The sequence below is a fragment of the Anopheles gambiae genome, chromosome 2, assembly GCF_943734735.2.
Source record: "Anopheles gambiae chromosome 2, idAnoGambNW_F1_1, whole genome shotgun sequence".
NCBI classification, from domain to species: domain Eukaryota; kingdom Metazoa; phylum Arthropoda; class Insecta; order Diptera; family Culicidae; genus Anopheles; species Anopheles gambiae.
The window spans coordinates 8388662-8410234 of NC_064601.1; the positions used below are offsets into that span (position 1 = coordinate 8388662).

Sequence of the window (21573 nt, forward strand, 5' to 3'; positions counted from 1 at the left end):
AAGTTTCTCCCCCGATTGTCCTTTCATCCTTTTGTGTGTTTATGTTCGAAAGCTTCTTCCCCCTTTCTTTCCCCGTGGGGCTTTTTTCGTTGCTTTCTCTTACGTTTATTCATCTTGTGCGTGCTTTGTCACAGATTTGTCTGCTACCGGATCGAAGCGAAAAGTCGAAACGACGCACCAAAACGTTAGCCCTCACGAACGATCCGCGCTGGGGCCAAACGTTCGTCTACGAAGGCTTGCGAAGGGCGGACCTAAATAACCGTCTGTTTGAGGTAAGCGGCAGAACGGTGATCTCTTTCCAGCCTTGTGGCAAGCGTGCATAATCGATTGCATCCGATTGCAGGTGACGGTGTGGGATTACGTACGGTACGGTGCGAATGATTTCCTTGGCGAAGTAATAATCGACCTGTCCACACACCCGCTGGACGATGAGGCGGAATGGTATATTCTTCAACCCCACCAGGAAACACTGCGCGATACTGTACGTATACACTTGCATAGGCGGCTATCCGTGCGATCGAAAACCGTTCGTTTTTCATGACTACGTTTTTGACCCTGAACCCATTTTCACCAATTTATGTTACAAACAAAAAAAACGGCTTCACGAGAATCTTTGACGATTTTTGTGTTGTTTGCCTTTCACAAGCGTTACCGAGCAATGTAATAGCTATGGAGTCTGTATTATTACTACAGAGAAGGATAAAAATGAAGTTTTATAAATATTAACAAACACAGACACATTCTCTATCTCTCTTTTTCTCGCTCTCTCTCACACACTCACCTACAAGTGGTGCATAATTTGTTTGGTTTCTTGTTTAAATTCGTATTGTTTAGTATCTATCTTACCTTTCTTCTTGTTCTAGCTCTTACTCTTTCTATCTTTCTATTCGCTGCAATATGGTAGCACATTTTTCTTGGAAAAACAAGTTGCTTTTTCAAGTATATAGCAGTTTGATTTTTTTAGCTGATTTTCATTGTTATTTATTCAACATTATTGTTTTTATCAAAACGTACAATTCCAGTTTTATTCCTACCGCTTTCTGCCAAATTCCACCCATTCCTTCATCATGGTTAACGCTTGCCTACAGTAACTTCACCAAAGTTTCGTTGGTTGTACCAATTGGTTGATTAACTCATCTCTAGTTTAAAATGTTTCTTAACTTTAACGTTTTGGTTCCATTTTGCTAGTCCGTAAATTGTTTATTTATTCAAACACAATCATTTACAACACCCGTCTTGAGTGAATAACGCAATCAAAATAAAAATAATAAGAATTTTGTTCGAACAAACGAACCTAGGGTACAATGTTTTATGTGTTTGACTTTTGTTTTGTTTAATTGTTTAAATTATTTTTTTTAGAACCACTCACCAATTCTTTAACGCATTCACCTTCATTTTAAGACGAATAAAAAAATTGATTCTTTTGTTTTTTTTTTAGTTTCATATCATAACTTCAAAGTTTCCAAGAAACAGCCCTAAAACCACAACATGTTGCACATTGCGTAATGAACATGCGAAACATGTAAACAAAATTCTGACCTCAAATCTTTAACAACTTTACGGCAACCAATTCAAACCTTTTTATTTTGAATGCAAATCAAAGCGAACGAATACAGCAGAATCGATTTTCAGACACGAAAACTCAGAAGAAAAAAGGAATACAAAACAATCAATCATTACATTTTTCACAATATCTATTCGTAGTTGCGTAGAGACGATAAAGAACCTGGCAACGAATTGGATATGATATTGACCCCGACCGATCATTTATCGCCGCCGAGTACGACCTCACGATTGAGTGACTCTGATACGACATCCGAATGCGATATAGATGGTTTGATGACCGGACGTGACGGCGCTAGTGTATCATCCTTAGGCAGCTCATCTAGTCCTCCGCCAGAGGTAAACGCATAACCTTCACAATGCTTCCCTCAGTACCAACCAACCAACAATAACAACAACAACAAAAAAAGAAACTACATCTACCGTTAAACAACCGTACTATTGGTCACGAAACCGATCGTGGGGGGGGGGGGGGTTCACAGTTGTTTTCTTAACGCTCCAGCTCTCAATCAGTATTACAGAGTTAGTCCAAGCACGATGTGCATCGTTTGTAGGTTTCCCTGCCATACTGCCGTTTGCAATCAACAGAACCATTTTGAAAAGAATCACAGCCAAACCACAAGCAAAATCACTGCAAAGTTTTGTAACATTATCTAACACAGTTACGGCATAACCATAGATTAGGTCTTCATTGAGCAGTGTACATTGCACGCTATCCACTCCCATGTTTCTTTGCAGAGGTATTTTTTCAGCAACGATAATTTTCCATTTTTTGTGTGGCTTTTGGTTGTACTTCAGTTCAGTAGAATGAAACAAAACAAATGAGACACGGTGTTACAAGCACTACTGCTGGAGATATATAATATTTATCGCGCGTGTTCTAGCGCCGCCATGTTTGGTTACATTCATTGATGTGTTTTACTTTCTTTGTTTTGATTTTCAGCAACATTCGAACCTGGTCGGAACCAAATGTAGTGCCGAAATGTTTCGAATTGATCAGAGTTGGGCTACATTTGTTAGCCGCGGAAAACGAAACCGAATGCAAACACGCTTCACGGCTGGTGTTGTAATTGAATAGTGCAAAACAGCGCCAACAGCGCAATTTTTCTAACCACTGTTTATTGGTTGGTCACATGGCCATGGTAAACGGATCTCGTTTTATGCTTGGCAAACAATCTGCTTTATTCTTTGAATTGGAAATCTAGCTGGAAAGCATACTTTCCACATAAAAAAATTAATAGCAAAACACAACATAGCTTTTATTGTTCTAGTTACCCTTTCCGTTAGATCGTTACTGCCATATGCTTTAGTTATAGCAATTCTACAAACCATTTCTTTCACCCTCATCATCTTTATCTTCTTACCATCTATATTTAACTTTCTTCTATTTCTCTTGTTAAGCTTTACCTAACCTACTTTTTTCTGCTTCGTTTTTTTTTCTCATTCATAATCTCTATCCCTAGTGCTCTATCTCTTTACTATGTTTGTTACATTTTATCGTTACTATGTTACTGACCTTAGCTAATATACGGCAGGCTATCTACGTTATTTTGGCTTTCGGTTTGATTTTCGTTTGGTATCTTAGCTCCGGAAGGCTCCGGCTGATGTTTGCTCGGCGGTACCTTTCTGGTTGCGTTATGTCGATGCTTGATGCTCACTCTGTTAGTTTGTCTCTTAATGAAGTATATTTGTAGTTTAGTAGATCCTAACGACGGTAACTGACTGGTAACTTATCGCATCGAACATCGGAGATACTGCGGGTTGTACGGAACAGCAACAATAAAATATTTAACTAAAAAACCCCAACACCCCACTTCAGACATTACTCACTCTGTGTACAAGAGTCACAAATACACCTACACATAATCACAAACCCCATCCTTGGAACGGGCCGTACATGGTGACCGAAGCTATTGCCAGTGTAGTTGTTCCACAGATTCCACCTGACCATGTTTCATGTACATGACATTACATTCTTTCAGCGCTATATGCAAACACACTCACACGTTTCTGATTTCAACTGTCTGAACGAACGTTACTCATGTACATAATTTTATTTCGGTCTTTTTTTTGTTTCTTTTCCTGTTTTTTTTTCTCCGTTTGCAATTGTACATCACCTTCCCGTCGGTTGAAGGTCGATCTGCAGGACAGACGATCTAGACGGGATATGTCCCCGCAAGGCAGGAAACGGGCAGCTGGAATGGTAGCGAAGGACTATCGTACAGTTTCTGGTGTCGGACAGGGATTTCACAACCAGATGAGTGCAGAGGTATGCCAATCGCGCCAGCGGGAACGGTTGCATCCGTCGCTAACAGTTTACCTCTGTTTTCTGGGCACAGGCATCGTCGGCGTACAGGCGCAACGGTACGATGGCGTTGAATCAGCGAAGCCAATCGGCGGCACCGAGCGACAACTATCGGGACGATCGGCGGGACTCGTTATCGCCACAAGATGATAGATATACAGAATATCCAGTTCTTCCATTGCATCAGTATGCGCCAAGATTTCAATCACGATCAGCGACAGCGACACCAACCGGTTCACCGAAGAAACGACAATTACCACAAGTACCTCACATGTCACGGAATGCAGCAATACGGGAGCGGTTCATTCAGGACTTTGAGGAGCGCAGTGGTGGACGATTCGCGCGGCATCGTGGCCGCCAGAGCCACCATCAGCCGACATACCGCAGCACGGGAATGGGAGGTAGGTGGCAGCTGGCGGAAGCTGCGTGAAACTGGAGCTCTTTTATGGTGCCCTGAACGCTGTTCCATCACTTGTTTGCAGGCTGGGAGCGACACTACTCCGGACTGTCCGACAGTGACTTGACGACGCATTCGTTAGAGAGTAGAATTAGGCCACGGCACTCACTATCTCCGGACAAGGATTTTATGGGTGACTTTGGCGATTCCGACATGGAATCGGTAGTTAGTGTTACTTCAAGTGCTTTCTCAACCCAATCGGAGCGACCGCGCGGATCGAAAGGGATCAGGTAAGTGTACGGTGATGGTGTCCACTTTCACTACGAATTTGCACATGCACTCACACATACACATAGACGTGCAGCAGCATGGAGAGCATGTTTCGGAGCAACCGTCTACCTCGAGGGTCAACATGGCTGTGGAAAGTAGACGCACGTACTGACTTGTGTACATTTCTATGCTTGCCACGGAAGGACTCATCAGAATCGCCGTCTTCAGCACCGGAGCCTACCGACGGGATGGGCAACGACCTCACTGTGCGCCCTGCCGAGTGAGTCATACCCGTGCGGAGGTCAGCAGGTGATGGCCGACAACTCGGGCATACTGCCAGTGTTGCCGGATGTAACGCAAGCCACAATCATTCCTCCCAAGCCGGAGTTTGAACTACCACCTCCTGCTTGTACTGTGGTTGGTCCTTCCGTAGTTGGTAATGCTAGTACCTGTAGCAGTTTTGTGTCCCCTTTGCCCGTAAGCATTCCGATCGATTCCGTGCTATCGGAACCGATACCGATCTCTCCCGCTCCACCCGATAAGACAATCTCGCAAATGTCCGATATGGCTGGCAGCTACGGTTCCGTGCCCGTCAGTCATGGTGGCTCCATGCCTGAAGGGTATTTTAATGAACAGTGCATCACGCTGCAGCCGGAGCGTAGTACGATTCGTAGTATTTCCATGAACCCGGGCAGCGACAACGTTATGAGCACTTCGGTGAATTTATCTTCCAGCCAACCGGGATGCCAACATCCCGCGACGTCGTTCGAGTTTCAGTCGGGATCACTTCCCACCGAGCATTACTTTGGGCGCGCGAGAGCTCATCCTGCCGGCGGTGTCTCGATGGATCCGATCATGTCGTCCTCGATGCACGCCGCAGATGGCACTGGCACGGTTGAGTACGAACAGTGTGCACCGTCAATGGGACGGCGTCCATCGTATGCGATGCGTTCCAACACCTCGGAACCGAACCTCAACTCGATGATCATGCGACGGCTCTCGAACCGTCCCATCGAGCAACCGCATGCGTTTGGATACGCGCAGCCGCGCAATCAAATGATATCGATCTCGAATCGGTACCATCCCCAACCGCATGCCGGCATGGGTGGGAGCGACATGGGCTCGAAGTATGCTCCGCCACCGGTTGCCACGAATCAGATCATTTTGAAGTCATCCTTTTCCGATCAGAATTTGCATAATAGCATCGTTTACGAGCCGGGCGGGATGAGTGGCGGTGCCGGAGGGCAGAATATTTGCATTTCGAACAAGAATGTGTACGATCCGCACACGGGCTACCAGAATCAGACCATCACGTGCATCAGCAATAGTAGGGAAAATCTTGGTGAAAGTAACTTCCGGTACACGAGCAATCCGGAGGGCACGGTTTGTGAAATCAATGCACCGGATGTGCAGTTTCGCAGTTCGCGCGCTTCAAACTTGTACGAGGAAGTTGCAATGCCACTGGACCAGGCAAGAGTGCCGGTGAAGGAAACGCTCTCGGCTGGTCGCAATATTGATTGCGACGAGCATGAGTATGGCGTGAGCGATCTGGAGATGCACCCCGACCATATTCTCAACAAACCGATCGAGGTGCTTAAATCTCCCAGCGAGTATCGCTACTCGGCCTACCCGAAGAAGGTGACCGAGGACACGTACGTAGTTAGCAGTGACGTTCGCGGGAAGCCGGAGAAGATCTCACGGTCGCATTCGTTGATAGCGCAGGATCAGATAATAGACATTGAGTACGATTCGGATACGGGCTGGAAGACGAAAAGCGTACGCAAGAATGTGTTTGCGAGCAGTGTGGAGGAGAAGGTGTACAGGAAACGGACTCGTTCGTTGGGAGGCGGGAACAGTGAAGAGGAGACGAAGGGCCGCAGGGACAGTCAGTGTGAAACGAAGAAGGTCACTCCAGTGCAGGGCAGGAAAAGTAGGAGCGGTTCCAAAGCTAGTCTAGATCGTAGCAACTTGACGCTAAACATAGTCAAGAATGTCGACGGAGAATCGTCAAAAAATCAGTCCGAAAAGGGCAAAAGCAAGAACATAGAGAAACCCACAGCAACTGGGAAGCAGGGAGAGAAGGAAAAGTGTACGGCTGTGGCAAAGAAAGAAAAGGAGTCGAGTAAGGTCGGCAAAACCAGCTCCTCATCCAAGCCGGGAATGGTAAAATCAAAGTCGTCCACCGGTTCGAGTACACCGAAAAAGGGTACAAAAAGTCCGGCTAAAAGCGGGTCGGGTTCGATTAAGAAAGCCGGTTCTTTGAAAGGGAAACAGACAAAAACGGGAGGATCTACCCCATCCATTGCGAGTAGCTCGAAGGTGAAAGTTGCCGAGAAGCCTAACTTCAAGGAGATAGATACGAAAAAGTCCAAATCCAAGCTGCCCTGTAAGAAGACGGACAGCAAGAGCCGTGTGGACGAGATTAAGTCCGAATCGACCGTGCTTTACAGCAGTTCGGAATCGATCAAATCCATCATCGATGAGGTGAGGATGGAACTGCTGCAGAAGCCAAAGTCGACCGTTTATCTGAGCGACGAAAGCCCGACCGTGCTGAACCGTAGCCACTCGTTCAGTGACGGCGAGCTTAACTACAGCAAACGCATCCACGATAGCTACGATAAGTATGAGTTTGTGGACGGTCGCAAGCACTATCTGCTCAAGGATGAGCGGTTGAAGCAACGGCTCACCGATCGGTACGGGCATGAAAGGGCGGTGGGATACGAGAGAAGTACCGATCGGCGCCGGGGTGACGATGAGTACGAGCGCAGGGGATGTCGCATGGTACCGGACGGTGAGGAGGATGATCCGCGCCGACGTCCTGAAATGTTTGCCAAGTGCAAATCGCGCAGCTCCAGCCTGGTATCGAACGATGCGGGTGAGATTCCGCTCCGGCGCAAGGTTTATCACAGCGACAGTGCTGAAGAGGAGGACGATGACGATGGGCGGGAGGACGAGGAAGAGGGTGACGATGAGGTGTTTGAAAGTTCGTTCTCGCGGGGCCGGAACTCGTCGTTCAATGGGAAGTCATCGCTGAAGCGTAGGGCACGGTATGATACGAGGCGCACGAGTAGCCTGGAGGGTTTGGATCAGTTTCTAGCCAACTTGCAGGATCGTAATCGTCGCGGGGGTCGCGACGGTGCTGGTAAAAACGATAGCGCACGGCACAGCTCCGTAAGCATTAACGAGAAGCCCGAATACTTTGAGTACACCAAGTCTCCCTCCTCACCGTACTGCACCAGTAGTAGTGGCCGCGCTAGTGCTAGTAGTAGAAAACCCGCTAACTATGCTTCCATTCTTTCCTCCAACAAATCCTCCAATGGCGTTGCGTTGCTGCAAACCACACCGAAACGGCCGTCGATGAAAAAATCCTCCAACATGCCACCGGCGGTGGGCGATGTTGTTGGCCGTGCGTCTGATGGTACCCGATCCCGATCGCACGATCGTCACGCGGCAACCCGTTCCGGCTCACCGTCAACTTCGGCCGGGCGCCTACCGGTGGACCATCAACGCCGGGCCCATACCACCCACAGTGACTACGATGTGCGGGGCCGCAGCCGTTACGGTGGCCACAACGGAGGACGGGAAGCGTATCGGCAGCGCGATCGTGACCGGGACCGCGATCGGAACAGTAGCGATCACGAGCGGGACCGAGATCTGAGCGATCGAGAGCAACGGGAGTCGCGGGAGCGCGGCGAACTGGACCAAAGTCTTTCGAATACCGAGGGAACACCGGAGGATAAGATAGGTAGGCAATCCTGGACGAGTATTGCCAGGAGAGAGGGAAATAATGCGCGTCTTCACCTTTCCTTGCTTGCTTGCTTTCAGACGGTAGCCTAAGTGATACTGCAGTGATACAGAGCTTGGATGCACGACGTAAGTTGGACCAACGTTCGCCGAAAAGCGAAACGCCCACCAGGGACCGGGACCGGTTCGGTACCGGTATGGGTATCAAGAGTAACTCGACGTCGCAACTGTCGGCAACAGGTAACTACTTCTGTATAAGCGTTGTTATTCGTGTGAGTTTGAGTTTTTGTACAGTGGTTGCTGGCGACGGTGGCGCAGCTATTGCGCCTAGCTTCCGCATCATTCCGTAAGGTGGCGCGCAACGACGCGGCGACCAGTGTCGCTTGTTGCTGTGGCGATGTTCTTGATCTGGCCAACTCGGTGTACTAAATTCTGCTCAGCGTCCCATTACAGAAGGCGACAACAAGCTTTTAGCAGGAAAGAGGAGAGCATTAAAAAAAATAAATCCCACCCCAAGTACCCATGTTTCTTCCAAGCTTTTATTTCCTATTTTCGACTCCTTTTTGCTGCCTACAGTATTTCCCTCCCGCATCTCTTGTGTTTCTCTTCCTTCCTCCCATTGCCCTCCCATGGTGTATCTCTCTCTTTCTGTGTGTGTAGCATCAATGTACAAAAAATACCATTCTCCGCCAATAGCGTACGGAACTGACACTGTTTTGATAATCAATTTCATTCAACATATGAAAAAGGTCGTAAGCGACGCATGGGGTTTGGTAAGCGTGGCAAGAATTCCTTCACCGTGCATCGAAGCGAGGAGGTGCTTCCGGGCGAGGTGCGCGGCGGCGGCGGTCTATCGCGGGGCTCGTCCGCCTCCAGCGATGGTGAAGGAAGTGCCGACGGTGACAGGTTCGCAGCAGCAAATTTTTGTTTCATTTTAACACCCCTGTGCTGTTTCGTTGCTAGCAATGCTCTTTGACTTTAATTTGATCTGTTTTGTTTGGTTTGGTTTGCTTTGTATCAGTTTGTTTGTTTTTGCTTATTGTACGTTATCAACTTTAGTTCGATTAGTTTTTGAATCTAATCCCTGAAACGAATGCGTTATAAGTAATTAAAATTCTCAGCAAAATGTCTACGCACATGCTAGATGTTACTCGAGAAAGCATCTGTTTTTGCAGGATTAATTGATGCAGATGTTTACTATTAGCTGATTACTTTTTTTACGGTGCAATGGTTTCATTTTATTCCGTTCAGGTATTATGCTATTAGACGGTAGTGTTTTAGTAGTAGCATAGCAGGAAAAGAGTTTGGATTGATATAAACTCAAATAGAGAACTGAAAAACAAGATTTATATTCTTTATTTTAGTATTTGTTTTGTTCGCGATCCAACTTTATTGTTTGCATCCCAAAGAATAGTCCTACGAGAAACGGAACCAATACTCAGAGAGAGAAAGAGAGGTTATAAACTCCATTTTTGTTGTTTGGCTTTTTGATATCGAAGTACGCGAACAGCGGGGAGAGATGCAAATCATCGCAACAAGAGAATGTTTGAATGTCCAGTCGATCACCACACCGATACACCGGTTTGCTGTTGGCTTGGACAGTAACATATCTTACTGAGTATACTGATGACACTACACAACACACAGAGCCCTAAACACCGAAAATCACGTCCTACACCATGTGCACAAACGAACCCAAACACATAAACAGACGTATTATGCAGATGCCCATTCCACATCACAAACTACACCACTGTAAACTACATATGCTTATCTAGATGCGCGAGTACGAAACTGTATGGTTCTTAGTGTCTTGTTTTCTCTTCTGTTTTGTTGTCTACTAAGTATCATTACCATCTCGATCGTTCCATTAATTGAACCGTTCTCTACATGGTGCATAGGGTAATATTGTTCTCTTTGTTTTCTGGGAGGGATGGCAAACTTACAGCAAAGCTACAGCCGTCAACCGTTCATTTCGATGGTAGAGTGTATAGTATCCGTTTGTTTTCTGTCGTGTTTGTTATGGCGTAGGAAAATGGCGTCAAGCTGTGTAAAAGAACTATGTGTCCTGGGTGCACGGGTGAGATCTTTCACCCCGGCCTGTTTTGGTTGGTGCTCATGGTGTATGCCAACAACATTTGCTTATGTGTCTGGCCGTCATGTAATTTCTTTATTCCGCTTGGGCAATTGTTTCAATATTTGTTACGTTTCATTTAGTTTTGCGTGTTTGTCATCGTCGTTATTGTCATGCTCCTTTCAGTTTTTGTACGTTTTGGTTGAAATAGGCCACCAGAGGCGTTCGAGTTCCGTTCTAGCGCGAGAATCTGGTTCAGTTCGGTACCATTGGAATGTGTAAGCAGCTGATCTGGGCTGCACTGTTTTGTTTGCATTACCATAGCTCTATGCCAAAAGTAGGCCAAACTCAGACATAGTAGCGTAATTTTTATTGCGGATAGTACCCCTCGCGTGGCTAGCAAAAGAGTCGACCGCGTCACCAGTGGCGCACCAGCTCACAAATGTACCATGTTGCCACCCCACTCTGATCGCCTTGTACATCAAATTCTGTCATCTCCATCTGTTGCCCATTCGATCTTGCTCGCAGACCAAGGAGTGTCGCCCTCATCCTCATCCTCGACGTCGCAGCGCAAACGAGCGTCGGCCGGTTCGATCCAACGATCGGTCGAGGTGACACCGATACCAGCACAGTCGGCAGCCTATCGGGCCGGAAGCTTACACTCGATCTCGAGCTCCGAAGGCTCCTCGTAAGTGTGTGTTTTTAGCCGCAGTCGGTGTGGCGCCGTGTTGCCGTATGCGAAAACGATTTCCGTTTCCGTTCCTTTCTAAGTTTTGCCTTTTGTTTTCCTGTCGCCAAACCGATACTATACTTTCACGTGTTATGTATCTATACTCTCCGTTTGTGTTTCGCTCCTTCGTGTCTCTTTCTTCGTGTTTGTGACCCCTTTCAGCTGTCATTTTTGTTGTTGTGTGCTATCTACGTGTATGTTACACTGTGTGCTTTTGCTCTTTTACACACACATTCTCTTTCTTATTCTCTCTCTCTCTCTCCTTCTATTTATCTCTCCATCTGTCTCCATATCTACTCTCTACGCTTTTGTGGGTTATTGGCATTCTTTTCTCTGCTTTTGCTTTGGATGTTGCTATTGCTGTAATTGTAATTGTCTATTTGATATTTTTTGTTTTCCATTAAGTACCCGGAACAGGAGCTATAATGATGTTTCTTGAAGCAATTTTCTTAAAGTTGGCATATGACATTTTTTGCAAAAAAAAATCTGCTTAATGAGATCAAAACTCTCATTGTTATGATTTCTGTATTAAATTTAACAGTTTTTTTTTCTTTTAAATTGTTTTGACTAAACTTACGCTCTTATTCTGAGTAGGGTTTACTGATATAGAGATGATACTAAACATATTCCAACACTAGCCATCAAATAGGTCAGTTTGTAGCAGGATGGTGAACTGTCCAGCTGTTATTTATTGTCGATATTCATGTAAATAGTTATTCCTACTTCATTCCTTTCCCACTGGTACAATGCATGACTATCATTTAGCACCTTAGTAGTTAGCCGCTTGGTAGAATGCTCCACTACACGACACACTACAAACTGTCTATCTCTCCCTGTGAAGCGTTTTTCTCACTGTTCCATGCTCTATCGTTTTGTGCGAACGAATCAGCAACGTTCAACGTTACCAGTATGTATGTGGTTGTATGTATCCTTTCCGTCGCCATATGCTATTATAGTGGCACTTTGGTTGTCATCCGTTGAACAACAGAGGCCCTTACTCAAATTTCTGTGTGTACTCTGCTCAACCTTCTTGTTTTCTTGTACCATTTAATCTAGCTCCAATCCACGTGTTGTAGCTTTTGCGCAACGGTGCGTCACTCCGGTGTCGATCGTTTTTCTGTCGAACCCGTACGCTAAAGATGTTTTGCCTAAGCTCTCCTGTACGACTGTTTGATCTCGCTGTACTGTGCCCAAATGAAGAATACCGTATCTCCCCTTTTTCTAACGCAGCATTCCTTTCTATCGTCCACTGTGTGCGAGTACCCGTATATGTTTTTGTTTCTCTGGACATTCTCTAACCTTCTTAATCTAGAATGAGTAAAATAATTCCTATGTGTTATCTCAAAATTACTTCTATACTTAAGCATTAATTGAAAATCTCCAATCAAAGCATATGAGTTAAGGTTTTCTTATTTATTTTTAGTTGTTTTTATGGTAACTAAATACCAATAAATAACTAAACGTTAGTCTACATTTCGAAACCAAACCAATCTCTTTTCAGCTATAATTATTATTCACCGTGTGCGTGTGCGTTTTGATGTGCTTGATGTCTGTGTATTTGGTTGTTATTTATTTAGTTTGCGTCATTCTTGGCTCTCTATAAGAATGATGCTTTATAGCCAAAAAGGACTAGAAAAGTATGAAAAGGAGCGAAAAGAAATATTTCTATATCGTTCATTCGAGACTCTTTTGCATACTTTCCTACTTAAAATTATGATTTTTTTTGTATGAGTGCCTCTAGTTTCTGTTCTCAACTTCTTTAGGTACACTAGCTACCACGGTTTTGATTAATATTTAAGTTTTTTTCATTTGTATTGTTTGTTTATTGTTTCCACTTGGAAAGATCATACTACGGCTACTAACATGTAATATTTACTCTTACTCGATACCTATCGCCCTACATTTTATACCACAACCAACACCATGGCAGATGGTCACCGTCGTTAAGAGTAGCGGGTGATACCGGACCTTTATCGGACTTCATCGATGGTTTGGGACCAGGACAGCTAGTTGGACGCCAGGTACTGGGTGCTCCGGCCTTAGGGGATATTCAACTGTCTATGTGCTATCAGAAGGGTTCCTTAGAGGTTGAAGTGATAAGAGCAAGGGGATTGCAGGTAAGTTATACATCTGACGCCCTTGAATAGTGCGATCTTACAGCTCTCTTTCTTTCGCTTGCTCCAATCTTCAAGGCACGTCCTGGCTCAAAAGTACTTCCAGCGCCTTACGTTAAAGTGTATTTAGTTTCCGGTAAAAAGTGTATAGAAAAAGCAAAAACAACGACTGCTAGAAAAACGTTAGACCCACTATATCAGCAACAACTAGTGTTTAGGGAGCCGTTTGCGGGATGTATACTGCAAGTAAGTAGCGCAGAACGGATCCTTCCACGCTGATAGCGTCCGGCCGGTCAACACTATAATATTGGTCCTTTTCAAACCATTTTCCGCATCAGGTCACGGTATGGGGCGATTATGGTCGTATGGAAGGCAAAAAAGTATTCATGGGTGTAGCGCAGATCATGCTGGACAACCTCAACCTCTCACACATCGTCATCGGCTGGTACAAACTGTTCGGAACAACGTCACTGGTCAGTGGGCCACCTAGCTTGGGCCTGTCTAGAAGATCCTCGATCGCCTCACTCGATTCACTCAAGCTGTAAAGCCACTAACTGAACCATCACCAAACGAAGTTCTTCCTATCCCAGCTCGCCACTAACTCCATCATTATCACCGCTCTGACACTCGTTCTGTCGTCCTTGCTGTCCTTCTATCCTACTATCCTCTCACTATTCTATGTTGCTATAGACCAATCTAGATGAATAGATATTGTTTAACACTACCGCACACATACCTATGTTGCTGCTTCTGCGTGTGTAAGGCAAATAAAATGTATTGTGCATTCTGCTGATACACTCCAGTGCTGGCTGACTGGCTGTTCTTACTCTGAATCCTACTACTTTTAGTATAAAGAATATATTGTGTTTTCTCTTTAAATGTTTAGATTTCTGTTTCCTGTTCTAATTGATTTTGAAGTTGAACGGTCAGCCTATGTAAAATATGTTTTTGTTATAGATCATTCGTTATAGTGTATAAATTTGAGTCTTGGTTGAGTATAAACTCTTAAGGCTGTTGATCTGTTTAAAAGAAATAACAAGTTCAAGGAATTAATCACTGAGCTTTGACTTTCGAGAAAGTCGAAATTATTGAAAGATCAATTAATTTCACTAAAAGTCACTGAGAGCATGATTCACTACATGATAAACTCGAATCACAGCAAATGTACTTGGCTACCGTGGTTTGTATTAGTTATATTTAATAATAGAATATATTCATCACGAAAGGAAGTTATTGTTAATTAAAGCCAATGACATTGACAAATACTTCTGAAAATTGCTCCGATGTTGATGAAGAATAAGTTGATCAGTTATCCAGCACCTAGTCGCAGTATTTGGCATTTGAAGTTCTATCCTTAAAAAAAAGCCTATAAAAGGCTCCATCATAAAGCTCCCCTCAAAATTCTTATCCTAACCCATGCTCCACCAGGACATCAAACACGGCGTTCATTGAAAGCCAGCACACTGTAGCTGGTTAGCTTGAGCACATTGTGCATCCCTCACTATCGCGAATGTGCGTAGTCAAATCTTAGCCGCAAAAAGTTCACGTAGCCACTAACAGTGCTAATAATACAGAACCACTCACCTTGTTTTCCCACATTCGGTATCTCCTTTCTAGGTACGTCTGATATCATATTTCTTTAAGCAATCTTTTGCATGCTGTACTATCTAAATGTACCGCTTCCAATGTTCGCTTGGTCTTTGAGTTTCAGGATTGATTTTCTTTTGCTTCGTCACACAAAACTTTCAATGGATTCTGCACTGATCAAACCAAAACCGGTAGATTTCCTTGGACCATTAGTATTGCATGCTAGTTTTTCGTTTCATTTGTCATGCATTATCTTCTTCAGATCGTGCGCAATAGTGTCATATTTCCTTACTTTTGCTAGCGCATTTAAGATATAGGGTTGCCTTGTTCAGCAAAATTCGTAGCTATAGTTACAGCTCGATAATATTTTCACCAAAATCGGCACAATAAAGTGTGATCCAGCAACTGTTTCATGATTTCTTTTTGTCTTTTTCCATCAATTCCAATTTGATCTGTATTTTACAGTAAGACAAACACGTTTCTAAACCTGAACTATAACTATGGAATGGTATGAGCACGTATTTCATCACCGCCCCAACGTACATCGACAGGTGAACAACACTGGACTTATCGCATATAGAAAGTAAATGCTACACACGAAAAATGGATAACAAATCAATCCATTCACGTATGCGCTATCAAAACCATTTACGGCCTTACATACGCAAAGGGACACTTTGGAGCTATTCACCAACGCACGGCTAAGGTTGGGATACAGTTTCGTTCCAGGAACTTCTACTGCTGAATGTGGTCTGCAGAGAAAAACAGCAAAATGAGACAAAACATACCCGTTTGTGCGCGATCGTGATTGATATTACTTGTTTTAATTCATTCGTTAACGTACATACTTTCAAGTCTTCTCCCGAGAATAGAAAACGTGGTACGAATAAACGAACACCATAGAGCGCAAGAATGACGACCTACTAAGTCCAAGCATGTTTGATAACAACTTATAGACGGGGAAAGTAGGACACACGAAGATCATTCCACCAATTGAAAGCTTGAAGAGAAAGAAAACCTAGAGGTAATAGGAGAAGAAAAAAAAGAAACTCAAATCTGTGAATTTATTAAATTGTACTATTTGAAACCAAACCAAAACAGACACAAAAATTATATGGCAAGAAGCAGCTAACGAGTAAATGCGAGAATAAAGTTATAAAACAAATTAGACACGTATATGCTTCAGTAAACTGATGCATCGAAACAACAGGCAAAACGAGAAGCAAACTGATAGCAATGAAACGAAAGGTGTGAAAAACTCACCAAACTCGTGGATCTTGTGAGCTAGCGATCGCAGATGATGCTAGTGGATTTGTCACGTTCTTCAGTCTGCTCAACAGCAAGCGAACATTTTGACAAATGTTTGAACTTTGGCCAATGCTCGTTAGATCCGCAAGACGTTACCTGGCATCGTAGGGCAATCTCAGCCGTCTCGGGACGGAAACATTCGCAATGAACGAAGGAAGTACAAAAGCAAGCTTTTGCCTTTGGCAGGATAAAGGGTAAGCAGCGTAGTGAACCGATTGTCCTGAAACGGTACTGTATGATGCTGTTATCGTACTGTAGGAGTTAAAAAGTCATGCAGTTGATCAAAGACAAGCAAACACCCAAATCAGTAACAAAAATATACACCCTTACATACACACAGAGCAACATTGTCATACTTAACTTATCATAAATGAACAAAGCTAAAAAAATGAAAACAAATAACAACTAAAATCAACATATTGTTTGCCTTAGCTCTCGAATACACGCTGTTTGAATAAACTCATGCTTTCGAAATCAGCTATTAAACAAACGCGCATTTACACAATAAGCAGTATCAACTGAATCGGACAGGTACTCCTGCAGAGTACAGAGTAAAAACGCTTTGAGTCGCCCCATTGCTTCATGCTACGGGAGGATTGTTAATACGATGCATAGAAGCTAGAGGGCCGCGAGGAAAACCTCTTTGAACCGAGTGCAACCTGAGGAATAGCTATTACCACGGCAAGTATGTAAGCGAGCAGAAAGCTAAAAGTTGCGTAAGAGTGTAAGCATAATAAGTAAATTTGCCGGAAAGAAGGGAATGAGAAACGAGCCAAAAATCATATCTTTATCAGTAAGAAAATTCTTAGCAAATATTAATACAAACGGAACAAATGACGAAAAGTGGAATAAAACACTGACACAACCAGACACACACATACACACACGTACACACATAACAAAACACAAACAAATGGAATAGGTACCAACAAATCAACATTATAGGATGCAGCACTTGTTTCGCTGAGTATCAGAAACGATAGGATTAGTTAGGAGCATGAAATAAAAGGATATCGTTCGAGTCCTGATTAACAAATTACGCTAAAAGTGTAACGTTGTTTATGCAAGAGTTGCAAACAAGTGAAGTAAGAGATAGAGCGAGAGAGAGTTAGGGAAGAGGCGTGCAATTGTAAATGATAAACGATCGCATTTTAAGGTGCAAATCATCGCCAAGGGAAGTGAGATGAATCAAGAATCGAGAGCATTACGTATGCGTGTGTGTTACGCTTTTGCTCTGGTTAGTTGCTTGAATCTTGGCGCGCTAACGGTTGCAATCGCAATGGTGATACTGATCAAGCTCGATGTGCAAGAATTTATTCCAGAAGCCAAGCTGGTTGCTTAGTATCCTAAGCGTCTACACGGCTACACCATGCGGGACGTAATGAAATGGTTCATCTGTGTCCGTGGAAGGATTCAAATTGAGTTTTTGAAGCATATATTATTAGCAATCCAAATGTCATACATGCGTATTCTTCTCGTCAAACACCAACATTTGTGAGCTTTTTGAAAAGAACTATTGCATTTTGTTACGTTGAACCTGCACTATGGTTGAACTATGTTAGGTTGAACCAATAAAAAAGAATTAAAATTTTTGATTAATGATTTTCTTTTGATTTTGATTAATGTAGTTGGTATTCTTTTAATTCCTGCACATTGAGGATGATTTGCACCACCGAGCGAAGTTTATATGTAAATATATACAGGAAAAACAGGAGAGGTAAAGTCGAAGAGGAAGGTGCTGGAAGATAGAAGCTGCTTCAACTCCTGAATAATATACTTATCAGCATAGCATTGCACATGCACATTGAAGCAACCATTGAGTACGGTTTTTATTTATATCTTAATATCTTCCTCTCTCTCTCTCTCTCTTTCTCTTCTCTCAGCTCATTTCTTCCCCTTTAAACAAAGCCTCAGAATATAAAATTATTAGGAACAACAACATGCAACGAGCATCAGCTGTCTTTAAACAGAAAAAAATACAAAAAATAAATAAAATAACATAAAAACAAACAAACAAAACTATTAAATAAGATCAACTGAATGAAGGAAATGTTAAGCAAATAGACGCAAGAAAGATCGGTTGAGCAGCAAGGCCAGCAAGCAGCAGGTGTAAATAAGATCAGGTTTCTACAGGGAACTATAGGCGAAGCGATTCATTATCATATAGCCAATCTCAGAGACAAAAAATGGTTTGAAAAGACTCTCGATGAAGGGGACAGATCGTCAGGACAGTCGTTTGTTGTCAACCTGCGGTAAAGCAATCGTCTGTTTTTGGTTGATTGTTTTACCCTACGCTTGGAAACCTGGAACCATTTCCTCTTCGTTGTTTTAGATGATCAAGCTTCATGCCACATAACATAAACTGCAACTAATGTTTGGTTTACGAATACCTTTCGGAAGCTTTGTATTCTTGATTTATTATCTAACTCATGTTCGAGCTAAAACAACGAAAGTAAGCAACCATACTCTATTTTCTCAATGTTTGTATATTTAGCAGAAGTGAGTTGTTTAAATGGTTGAATAACTGCACTATTGTTTTGTGCGGCAGCTTATGACTAAAATTGGCAGGTTGCAGAGAAAGTTGATGCAGTTTGTTGGATTGTTACCCCCACATTGTCTGATCCGTCCAGTGGAAAATGGATTAATTTACGCCAGATAACGGAAACTTAAACACAACCTTTTGCCACGACCGCTTGTGTGTGTGTGTATGTGTGTGTTTGCGCTGCCTTGGAACACTCTTCGAGTGATGAAGCATAACCAGGACCAACCAGTTTTTCCTCCCATTCGTACTTCAGCGGTATGTTCATGTTTAGTTTATTTGCGATCAGTTCGCTTGATGCATCGCGTGATGAGTCGAACGCGCGAAATAAGCATATTGAAGATGGGTTAATATTTTGTTTTACAAGATTTACTTTACGTCGCATTGTTGGTATGCCTTTTTTGTGTTTCCTGGAACCGTAATACGCTTAGTAAGGTAAGGTTTTGAACGTCAACATGTTTACACAACCACTGTGTTTAGTCCATGATCTGGAACACAATTGACGGTGTCGAAAATTGTCATGAGAGAATTGGTGAAATAATGGAAAAGAACATTATCATCTGGAAAGTATAAGGTTATAATTATTGCTTTAAGTGCTTTGCAGTATATTACTAATACCAAATGCAAATGAGAGGGAGAAATAAATAAGTGAAAAATAACGAAGACAAACGAAAAAAAAAAACATAATTCGAAAACAGCAATTGAGGCCTATTGACTATGCAACAAAAAAAGAAAAGAAAAACAAATGCATGGTTTAGAACACAGCACTTGTGTTATGCATTGACCAGAACAATGATTTAAAATTTTGTTCCGCTTGAGAGCTTGCTCGCTTATTATCCAGGATGGCGTTACGAGGTGATGCCTAAAATAATATACGAACGTGATAGACAGACAGGAATGGTTTTGGTACGAAAGAGCAGTCGTCGCTTCTTCTGCACACTATAGCAGTATCTTATGAAACGTTACACGTTATGAAACATTTATGTTAGTGTCGAATAAGTTGCTTGGAGCGTGCTGTTTTACCATGTGTGCGAGTATGTGTAGCCTTTTGAAAAGACGCTAATTGCGAACCAATCGTACTGCATCGGAAAAGATTATGCATTAGACACTACGCCTTCCTGTAAACGATCAGACGGTGTAGGCACACGTACACGAAACGATCCAGGGATGTGGAAATGTTACCACTATATCGATTATTTGCATTTCGATAGAAGTTTGAAGATAGACCAGAGACAACATCAAAACAAAAATAAAATATAAATAAAAAGGGAGAGGGAAAGAAAAGTAAAGCAAACAAGCATGGCTACCCGCGTCGGTGTGACAAAAGAGTTCTTTGGAATGTGAGAAAATGTGTACGCTGAAAATGTATGTTGGGAAATACGGGAATAGAAATGTTAGTAGATAAACAAAAAAAAAACAAATAAACAAACAAAAAGATTGTTGAGCGACATGAGTAAAGTAAATTAATTTACAAACAATTGATATAAAAGAATATTAACAAAATACATCTATAATTGAATCAACAATCCAACCAACCAAGTGGAACACAGAAAACCAACCACAACGTTGCCCTCCCTGTTTTTCTCATCGTCGACAGAAAACAGGGGAGTGGGTGGCGTTTGTACAAAGCTAGGGCGAAGGAAAACACATGAAACAACTAGTACTCGTAGCTAAGAACCAATGAAGTTAGACTGGGTGAAAAGGGTTAAAAATGCAAGTAAAAAGTAAATTTTAAAATTATTTTATATTAACTTAAGTAAACCATACTAACACATTCTCACCACACAACACATAAACATACAAACCAAACAAACTTTGCTGAAACAATGCTGTAAGTAAATGCTGAAAAAAGTCATACACTTCACACGGCCAGAGGCTACATCCTTACTTCATGTTTTTTTACACACACTTTTACACATACACACACTTATACACAATTACACACACTAGAAGTTAATTGGAAAATCGATAAAATTATACATTAAACATGAAACAACATCAAGAATCTAAAAAAAAAAAAAAAACGAGCCAAAACAGAACGAAATGCGCTGGAGTACGCGAATGGTAACAGGTATTTTACCATCATACATTCAAATTTTGCTGGATGAAAACACAAGACAAACAATTAACACACGTGTACTCTACCCTACACATAAGAAGCGCCATCACACAAAACTCATTCCACTAGAGAGAACAATCCAAAATCAGTCACACTAGCCACACCGTCAAGATAGTGCAAAACATGTCACATGCAAATGCGGTTGTAATGCGATACAAGCGGATAAGGAGCGGAAATAGTAGCAACCCGATAGAGAGAATGAGAGGGTGCAAGAGAGAGAGAGAGAGATAAATAGAAAGAGACAGAAAGAGGGATAAGAAACAGGATAATACAATATACAAATGTATTGTTAAACTGCATTATACTTACAGTGTCAACCGTTTACAGTAACATGCACACTATCAACGCGTATACATTGAACTCGTACACACAGAAGCATGAACACAAAATGATGAAGATGGAAAACAAAACATACGCTGAAAGTATGAACACATAAAAAGATAACAACACATGGTGAACGGACGACGAAGAGACTAGACGCTGCTCTTGTGTGGTAGGAGCGTGGCGTACGCGATTAAACGAGCGAAGGGTACGATCGCAAACATGAACATAATTCAAGAGAATATTGTAAAATACAAAAATTTCTATTATTATTAAAACCATATATAAATATACCGCAACAAAAAAGTATATATATATATATATATATATTAAAGACAAGGAAAAACTGTATCCCCTCTCGGCTAAGAAAATGTCGAGAAACGACAATAAAACTGTGAGAATGAAAACGAAATCAAGACAGGTGTGTTTTTATTTGATCTCTTTGAGAAATGGAGTTTCGTTTACGGGTTTAACCCTGTCGCTGACAACCAAAAAAACTCCA

The 21573-nt window shown here is 42.6% G+C and overlaps 1 protein-coding gene across 13 annotated transcripts in view; it reads left to right on the plus strand.

Moving 5' to 3' along the window:
• The window catches only part of LOC1281485 (regulating synaptic membrane exocytosis protein 2), a 52746-nt gene extending 31263 nt beyond the window's left edge, over nucleotides 1-21483 (plus strand). For 7 of the 13 annotated variants that reach the window (XM_061643759.1, XM_061643760.1, XM_061643758.1 and 4 more), the window contains 12 exons: nucleotides 135-272; nucleotides 344-481; nucleotides 1705-1902; nucleotides 3698-3832; nucleotides 3903-4269; nucleotides 4351-4555; nucleotides 4739-8280; nucleotides 8361-8519; nucleotides 9020-9185; nucleotides 13014-13200; nucleotides 13276-13443; nucleotides 13536-14082. In XM_061643759.1, coding sequence (XP_061499743.1) covers nucleotides 135-272; nucleotides 344-481; nucleotides 1705-1902; nucleotides 3698-3832; nucleotides 3903-4269; nucleotides 4351-4555; nucleotides 4739-8280; nucleotides 8361-8519; nucleotides 9020-9185; nucleotides 13014-13200; nucleotides 13276-13443; nucleotides 13536-13742 — 5610 coding nt within the window. In that variant the 3' untranslated portion in view covers nucleotides 13743-14082. Of the gene's footprint in view, nucleotides 1-134; nucleotides 273-343; nucleotides 482-1704; nucleotides 1903-3697; nucleotides 3833-3902; nucleotides 4270-4350; nucleotides 4556-4738; nucleotides 8281-8360; nucleotides 8520-9019; nucleotides 9186-10881; nucleotides 11042-13013; nucleotides 13201-13275; nucleotides 13444-13535; nucleotides 14083-15249 lie in introns of those variants that run through there. The other 6 variants (XM_061643767.1, XM_061643765.1, XM_061643766.1 and 3 more) reach the window with 6 other exon arrangements.
• Nucleotides 21484-21573: the final 90 nt, after the last annotated feature.